This window comes from Limanda limanda, chromosome 1 (genome assembly GCF_963576545.1).
Source record: "Limanda limanda chromosome 1, fLimLim1.1, whole genome shotgun sequence".
NCBI classification, from domain to species: Eukaryota; Metazoa; Chordata; class Actinopteri; order Pleuronectiformes; family Pleuronectidae; genus Limanda; species Limanda limanda.
This window is the reverse complement of record NC_083636.1, coordinates 17,017,820-17,027,272: the sequence shown is the minus strand read 5'-3', so window position 1 is coordinate 17,027,272 and position 9,453 is coordinate 17,017,820. Positions and strand designations below refer to the sequence as shown.

Genomic DNA, 9,453 nt, shown 5'->3' with positions numbered 1-9,453 from the left:
CTTCCTTTTGGCGAGTCCACATGAACATTTACGCACCACGAATATGCGGCGCTGTCTCAACAACACAACCAAAGTACTTTAATCCACCTCGTTTGGCACACGCTGTACGTGCAATAAACGACTATAAATCAATGAGCACGTAAACTGCCCGGTAATAAATTAAAAAAAGCTCGTCTTATTTGTCCTTTGACTCGGTTGGCAAGGAGACGATGGTGTCCAAAAATGGCTGTCCTTTATCTACCCTGGCTGATTGTACACACAGAGTATTATTGTCCTCCCACTCATGGTTAATGTATAATTTGGGCCATATGGCATTTTAAAATGTGGGCCTTTATTTCGGTGGCACTTCGATCTGTGTGGACCCAACTAATGATATTCAATTAGTCATTAAACAGACCAAAGGACGAGGCTCGTGTGGGGTTTTCACATGGGCTAATATTTGCTCGTCAAATATTTCCCTTCGAAACGTTTACAACGCATTTTTATCTGCTGGCTGCCCAGGGAACATCTGTGAGGGTTATTTTAGCCTCCCTCTCTTGGACACACCAGGTCCCCCAATTGGCCACATCCGTGCGCCCATACACAAGTCTATTTGTTCACGTTTTGAAAGAAAATGTAATAAAGGGAGAGAGCGCGATGGATTTATGATTTATCAAAAGCACTTTACCATATGGCAGTCGTCATTGGAGCAGATTTCCAAATGTTTGTTTTATGGAAGTGGAGCAGAGAGGCTTTTTAATCGGTGCCACTTCACCTGGGAGAGGATGCTGGAGTCACGTGACCACCATGCCCCCCACCCCCCATCCCCACCCCTGAAAGATGGGGAACAAAGCAAATAGGATTATTCATGTTTTTTGAAAATACAGAAATATTTACTGTCCTTGTGGCAGGACAACAAGCTCAGAAGCAGACAACTTGAGGACTGGATTGGGCACTGAATGTTTCCCCCCCCACAATATGTGTCTGGCTGAGAGTGGAGACAGCCTCTGCGCTAAAGGAAGTGAGCCTGGATTCCCTAACGTCAATATTACAGTCATGCAATGCAGATTACAGCAACACAGAGACATTTTATTTACTTGAGACACAATCTATATTAATTCAGAAGTGGAAATATGTATGTTATGATACTGAGGAAATGTGCCAAAGCCTAAAAACTCTGACCAGGTGCCACAAATTCAAGTATTTGGTGCAGCAGATGTCTGAATATAATACCACAACAAGACAGTGCAAAGACAATGAAAACATTTCTTATTACTAGACACAATCTATCTTATTTGACCTTTGAAATCGAATTAATGCATTTCAGAGAGAGCATGAATTATATTATTTCTGATTTATTGTATTACTTAATATTATATGCGGAGACCACTTCCATGCTGGACTAGATTTTAAGTTCAACCAGTTTCTCTCTGCATCATGAATCTCCACGACTGTCTCATCTTCGCTCAAATCAAACTGCTGCACTTGCTTTTTGAAATTTCCTGGAAGAAATAAAAAAGTGGAATGAAAACTGGCACATTGGTTCACATGTATGTTTTTGTATGTATTTAAGAAAATCCATTTGGGGACTATCTGCAGATGTAAAGCTGGTGTTTGTGCACATTCACTTCCAGGCATTGTTGACACTTGTGGGAACAGGTCGCTGCGTCAGGCTGAGCTCCGCGGGCCTATAAATGTCTGCGGCGGCGCGTCAGTCCTTCATTGTCAGTCAGCGGAGGCGCACGGACTTCCCAGGGATCGTCATCACTTTTAAGAGTTTAATTTTTGTTTTTTGTGATCATCTTCATCAGCCAGGCTACAGGGAGCGAGTTGAGATGTGCGGAACCAACGCTGATCTTCAAAATAAAGGTAAATCCTGTTACTTTACTTACTTTTACGCACTTTAATGCTTTTATTAGTATTGCAGTTTTCATCACTGTCCGTTTGTTGGCAAGATTACGCAAAAACTACTCAATGGATTTCCACGAAACTTGGTGGATATGGGCCTGAGAAGAACCCATTTCATTTTGGAGTGGATCTGGATCAGGAGGCGGATCCAGGGATTTACTTTTCCACTTTCTTCAAGATTGCGAAATGGGCCTTTTTCCGGCATTATTCCAAATTTCCCATAGAAATAATTCATGGATCTTGATGAAAATAATCAGTCATTTTCAAAGCACTGATATTTATGAGTGTGCGCAATTTGGTGCAGCTTGATTGAATTAAAGTGGCCTGTTGGGCCTTGGATGAGTTACGCGCTCTAATCCATCCGTATAGTCATAAAACACCCAGGAAACTACCTGCTGAGACTTTATTAACACAAAGGTTAAATATAAACTCGTGTTAATGTATTTTTTTACCGTGTGAATGTAATTTAAAGATACAATTCAACTGTATAGACTTGTTGTAATAAGGTGGAGGGCGTGTGAACCAGCTGGGAGGCATGTTTCTGAACGGAAGACCTCTCCCTGAATCCAAGAGGAGGAAAATGATCGAGCTGGCCTCGGAGGGGGTCCGTCCCAGCCAAATATCCAGGATACTTCGGGTAAGGAAAAGCATTGTTGTCATAGTTTCTACAGCTAGAACACGTTCCGTGGCACATGTGAGAATCCAGTGCGTCCTCCAGGTGTCCAATGGGTGCGTGAGTAAGATCCTGAGCCGGTACCGACGCACGGGACTCCTGGAGCCCAAGACCACCGGAGGGAGCCGACCTCGACTCCTCACCCCCGGGGTCATCTCCACCATCATCCGGTGCAAGAGGGAGAACCCCACTATTTTCGCCTGGGAGATCCGGAAGCGCATGGCTGCGGCTCGACTCTGCAAAGTCTCCAAGATTCCCAGCGTAAGTGCAACTGGAATCAATCAGTTTGGGATGTTACCGAGAACTGATTATGTGCCAACGTTTATTATTGCGTATGGTTTTCTTCTTCTAGGTGTCTTCCATAAATCGGATTTTAAGAAAGATCCACCTGGAGCATGGACCCATGTGCATGGAGCTCAGCGCGCACATGGAGCCGGGTAAGTCACCTGATGGAGGAACCCTTGAACTCCAGCTCATGACTGTTATGGAACAAAAATAACCAGAATGGGAAAGGCATCATTTCCCAAATCTCTCGTTGCATTCCACCAGTTTATACAATTCAATTAAGCCTGTTTACTTCCCACATAAACACACGTCACGATTTGGGTAAACTAATAAACAGAGGAGGGGAAGTCCAGCTGGAAATTACATTCTGTGATGCTGATGTAATGTGTGTGTGTGTTTGTGTTTGTCGTGCACAGATTTTGATCATTTGATTCAAGATGAGGTGAATCACAGAGACACAGTCTGCAGCGATGAGCACAAACCTAAAGGTGTCCAGCAGCGGAACCGCACCAGCTTCACTTCTGAGCAGAGCAGGGCACTTGAGCAAGGTGACAGAAACCCCTTTGAGTGTCTATGCATCTTTCAAACTAACACAACACAACAATGTACTCCTTATAAAAAACTAAATATCTCTTCCTCTCTCGCGAATCAGAGTTTTCTCACAGCCAGTATGCAGACATGTACCTGAGGGAGAAACTGTCGGCCAGAATCAAACTTCCGGAGGAAACCATCAAGGTACATTACTCAAGGAAAATCTATTCTGCAGAGATCACCAATCTTTTTTTATAGAGATTTTGTAGAATCTGTTTATTTTTGGGAGTTTTAATGTGATTTGGAGACTTGGATGTGCCCAATAAGAAGATATTTGGTGTGAATGTGGCCCCTAAGATCTTTGAGGGGAGTTATTTCTAAGCTTTTGTACTTAAAGGGTTCTGCTGTTACTTGCACTACCTTGTATACTTGCACATCTGTACATTGGTGCATGTGCAATTCTGTCCGTTCCTCAGTTGTCGAGGGTTGAGGACAGATTTAGTTGAGGCCAGCCTGAACTTTTGTACTTCAGTCTCTGTGTTTTTCTTGTTTTTCTTGTGTTATTGTCACAGTCCATGTTGTGTATTTGTTGGATGCTGTCAACCCATGGCTGCAAATCAGTTTTTCCACAAGTGGGACAATATAGACCTGAACCTTGACTCGTATTTGTCCGTCATTAAAACGTCTGCTGTCCACATGTAACTGTCTGTCTCTCTTAGGTCTGGTTTTCAAACAGACGGGCGAAGTGGAGGAGGGAAACCAAACAGAGGAGCAGCTCGCAGAGTAAGTGTTTGTTTTTGGATTTCAGGCCTAGAAACAATATGTGTTGACGCTTTTCCTTCAACCAACGACAAGATGAACTGAACTGGGTGGAAAGCTCAAAGCTCACAAAAATGTTTTTCTGCTTTTCAGACGTTCAGAAGCAAAGGGATTTTCCTCCTGTGAATCCAGCTCTGCCGCACGGCTTCACATCTCCGCAGGTACAGATGGAAGTAACAGTGTGTGAGGGAAACTTTAAAGCCCCTCAGCTTCTTCTCTCTGAGCGACGGGGTCTTTAACATGAGCACAACTGTCTCCTTCCAAAGTCAGAAACAGACTCCTGTCATTTCAAAGCATTGTTTGAATCTAAAATGTCCACACTGCCTTTTTAGTAATGAATATTTAATGTTATGGAGAAAGACTTTAAATTCTCGGGACTTGAACTTATGATGTTGTTTGATTTAGATGACAGGAACCTGTGTTTATAGTCACGTTGGAACTGTAAACTGTTTGTGTTGATTTGAAGGCAACAGCAGTGTCGAGAATGTACCGTCATCACTCAGAAGCCTCCTCTTCCTATGACACAGTTTCCAGGAAATTACAAAACGGCTGCATTTTCTCTACAGAAGCAGGTAAAATCCGTTTTTATCAAACCAGCTTCTTCACATTTCTATATAGAAATCGATGTCAAGGCTGAAATAGTTAAATAGTGGCTTTTTCATATCGAGGGTGATGGAGTTTTCTGTTTTAAATGACTGACTAGTTAGTGGAAATTTAAATGTTTCTGAAATATGTATGTAAATATTTAGTTTTTCAATTTCTTTAAGGTTGCTAAAAAGAGAAAAACCTTTACTTACGCTGCATGTATATAATTTCCTGTACTTCATATATTGTTGTTTGATTATTAGGGGAGATGTTTCTCGTGTGCAAATCCACCAAAAATATTTAATTTTTAAGGCTATTTGAGAAAATGATGAGGTGTTTGAAAGAATTAATAATGGGGCAGATGTTGGACTACTCCTGATTTATTTCTCCTCTGAGGATACATGTGAGTAAGGATGTGATCTCTGGTGGTCTGCTCTTAAATCTTAGTCCTACACTTAGCTGGTTGGAAGTAACTTGTAAATTGAGTCAGATTATTCTTGCATGTGATCATTTGACGAAGACACAAACTTTTAATAAATCTGCCTCCTTTACTCTGATGCGCAGGTGTTAGAAATCCTGCACAGCTCACATCCATCTCTCTGCCTCCGTCACTCTTCCACCCCTCAAACAACGCGATGACCCAGAACATAGACACGACCCCGCTGGCTCTGCACTCGGAGGGATTCCCTTTCCCACTGGTCCACCGGCCCACAGACGCCAGGACGTCCCTCCCAGTGCTGACTGAGGGGGTGCGGACAGGCCGCCCCGTGCCTCAGTGCTGGACCCAGCAGGGAGTTTCTCTCACTTGGAGCCAAATCCAGACGGACCAGAGGTTTCTGTTCGCGCCGCAGACCTGGGACGTCCATCCCCAGTAGTACCTGGACTGAATCAGTGACCACCTCTGTGACATGCATGAGATAAACCAGCTTGATCTGATCTCTGGAAACTGTACCTTTGGGGGGGTGCAGGTCAAAGTCTGGGCTGGAGGGAGACATTCTAGCCAGCAGAGGGCGACAAATAACTGAAGTTACAAGATTGTGCTCATCACTTTTCTTTGAATCTGTTCTCTGGAAATGTCATTAAACAGGAGGAGTATGTTTTACTATAAATTCTGGATTCTGAAATCTTTATCATGTTACATGAGACAATGCAAAAGGAACTAAAAGGTACAGTGTACAGAAATTATAAGGATCTTTTCGCTAATATGGGATATAATTCTAATAACTATGTCAAAGTCACTGTGTAACCACCTTAAATTAAAACCATAAGTGTGATAATTACTTTAGAATGAGCCTTTTATATTTACATAGGAAACGCGTCGTACTCCCAAGGTCGCCGACATATTTCTACAGTAGCCCAGAGTGGACAAAATTTGACAGACGAAGACTTGATTCACTTATAAATGAGACAATAATGCAGGTAAAGGTGCAGTGTGTAGAAATTATTAGAATCTATTTGTAGATGTTTGAAATATTAACATACTTATCTCTCAGTCACTGTGTAACCGCTTTAAATCAACAAAACTGTTCTTGTTACGTGCGGGTCCCACTTCCACGGACTCCGCCATGTTTCTACAGTGGCCCAGAACGGACAAACTGGCACAAGATGGCCTCTGATGCAGCAGACGAAGAAGAACCTTAAATCAATCTGAGAAAAGGAATAGCAGGTTCTGAACAGATCGATTACCCGGAGTAATTATTGGTTGTATTTCCACAAAGTGAAGCGCGACGAAGCCAATAAAGGTTTAATTTAATGCTAACAGATAAAGGGAAATAAAATATGGATATCTGAGGATCACTTTAACAGCAGGCTCTGCAGAACCGCGTATCCGCTCAGTGATATCGACATAAATCATATCTGCATGGCTCATTTAAGGTTACCGCTATAATAATATATGGATGTTGCGTGTTTTATAGTCTTGGGCTGGCTGTTTGTTTTAGTGTGGAGTGCGGTGCAGGCGTCCCTCCAAGAGTTCTTTCCAGGGATCGGGCAGTGGGAAAATCTATAAAAGTCCAGCTTCAAAAAAAGTCGAAACACTGATCTGATATCTGTGCCGCTTGGTGTCGGCTTTTATGACTGCAACAGGACGGAGGCATCGAATTCCTCTACGTCCCTTTACTGCAGCGGAGAGACGGTACGACTTCCCGATAATTGGCCACCGGGGGGGCCAGGGGGGGGGGGGGCTTGGATCAGAAGGCAAACAGCTCGTTCAGCAGCGTGGATGTGGCCTTCTGGTAAAATGACCATGTTGGAATTTAAACCTGTGAAGCCAGATGGGTAAATGACACCTCCACATGTCACTGCTGTGTTCATCATCTATTTACTGATTGTGGCCGGGGGGTCTAAAAATGACTCAGTACGTGTATTCTAGTCCTGTACTTGTATTTCTACTCAGAGTATTTCTGTTTTATGCAACTTGACAGGACATGTCACAGGCAAATCTTAGTTTTTTACTACACTAACTTGATTTCACAGCAGATTGGGATCCTCTGTTTGAATATTACATGATTAGTTTATAAAATACAATCACTTCTATATGGATTGTTTCCATTATACACGAGCGGTTGCCAACATTTCTGGTTTTAACTGTGTCTGACTGAAGCCACTTGTCCTGCTCCTCGGAGATCTGTCACACAAAACTGAAAATACCCCTCTGAGGTCTGAACGTGGTTTCACGTAAATCACGAAAATAACCACAAAAATGAAAACACATTTGCTCAGTGCAACTTTGTTTTTACTTCCATAAAATTCCTCTCGTGACGATGATTCAGTTATCTTGTGACCCTCTGGAGGGTCGTCTCAGCTGGGAACACTGCGCCACATCGACCCGCCATAACTGTAAAATCATGCTCGAACATTGATGCAACAGTATTAAATATCCAATAAAGTCATTCAAAACAATATATCACAACAATATTAGTCACAAAGTTTATTTGCACCAAGAGAACTGAAGCTCATAATTGTTGTTTACTCAATTTGGGTTTTAAACGTAGGACACAGCAATGTGATAGTAATAATACTAATACTATTACTACTACTACTACTACTATTACTACCAAAAATAATAATATAATAATAATAATATATCTGTATCACAAAACAATACATTTTAAAACAAATACAAAATGAATCAATTTCACACAGAGATGAAAGTTTATTTTATATTTTAAAAGACTATTTCAAAAATGGATTTTAAAGGAGCAACACACATAGAAAGTCTAATTTCAGCTGGTGAATCATTCCAGAGTTTGGAAAACCTTTAGTTTTTCTATCAGACTCTGGGAACTATCAAACAAAACGACCATCAGCTAATCTAAGATGGGACCCAGGCTCACAGGGAGTTGAGTCCTTGATAACACAGGGTCTTAGTTGTGTAAAAATCAAAATCTTATATGTTGCTTCTTGCACTTTAAGTGAAATATCAAGCCACCGGCTACCGAACTCTCTGTCAATAAAATGACAGAAAGCAGGTTTTTACCTCAATATAACAAACTGACACAAACATCCATCTTGCGTCCGGAGCATTAAGTATTATCTTATCTCCCGTTGAGCAACCAGAAGTCTCCGAGCCGCCGATCCAAGTTCAACTATGTATCACTTAACTCTGTGGGTGACGTCCAAATTTGTTATCCAAATGTTTCCTCAGACATGTTATTATTTATCCTCGGCAGCCGTGGTATGGATGACATCTGCAGCTCTCAGCCACTTCAGGGTATTTCTCATGTACGACAAGCTGCTGCTGTGAGTGATATAGGAAGTAAACTGCCAAGAAGGGAATAAACACACTCAGGATATTCCTTAAAGCACATATTACTCAAGAGGAAGGACAACTACTGCAACGTGTGATGTCAGTTTTTCTTTATTAAAATAGGAATAATACAAAGGCTACAAAATTCAGAAAAAAAGGCTGTAGATAGAAAAAACAGCTCACTAACACAAAATAGCAGCTGTTATATTTAAGGTTTACATTGTACAAATATATAAACAGAATGATCAGGGAGTCACAATACTCGATAAGGGTATTTACAAAAATTACAGGTTGTAATTTACAGGACGCCAGGAGGCCTATTTACATGAAGGTAAATTAACAAGTCACATAAATTAACAGTTACAAGTCCATTCGTTTTTTCAAAGAAGGCAACAGGTCATGTGATCTGCTACGTGAATATTTGGTTTCCCCAGTTTAGTCTGTGAAGAGTCTTCCTTTCAAACTGCTGCTCCACGGACTCTTATAACCTCTGTAAGCGTTTCTGGATGTTTTTAATGTACGTAGCATTTTACATATGATGTTCAGAACAAGAGAAAATCATTTACGCTTTAAGACAACGCAACTAAAATTCACCGGGGTCAGAAAGTGGGAATAACAGGGTCAGCGGGGAATCAATTGGGGGAAATTCTAATCTGCAAACTTTTTTTCTTTATCAAAAGTGTGATTTCATATCAGTGGTTTCTTCCTCATTGACAGGGCGTCATTCTTCATGAAATAATTCTGTCACAACTTCCAAGTTTTCTTTGTTTTTAAGTAAAAATCAGGGAATAAAAATGTTTGCATGACTTTAATTGTCTTTTATAGCTGATGCTTTTTCACTTCCTTGTCAAACGTGGCTTCACATCTGGAACTTTGTGTATCCAGGATCATTTGGCTTCAGCTGGAGGAAGTGGAGACGTGTCGT

The 9,453-nt window shown here is 41.5% G+C and overlaps 1 protein-coding gene across 1 annotated transcript; it reads left to right on the top strand.

Moving 5' to 3' along the window:
- The first annotated feature begins 1,814 nt into the window (after positions 1-1,814).
- On the top strand, positions 1,815-5,655 carry pax4 (paired box 4). Its single transcript, XM_061080368.1, has 10 exons — positions 1,815-1,848; positions 2,394-2,524; positions 2,606-2,821; positions 2,913-2,997; positions 3,262-3,393; positions 3,498-3,580; positions 4,096-4,165; positions 4,289-4,356; positions 4,662-4,776; positions 5,345-5,655. Exons 1-10 carry the CDS (start codon positions 1,815-1,817, stop codon positions 5,653-5,655), a joined length of 1,245 nt encoding a protein of 414 aa, XP_060936351.1.
- The last annotated feature ends 3,798 nt before the right edge of the window (positions 5,656-9,453 follow it).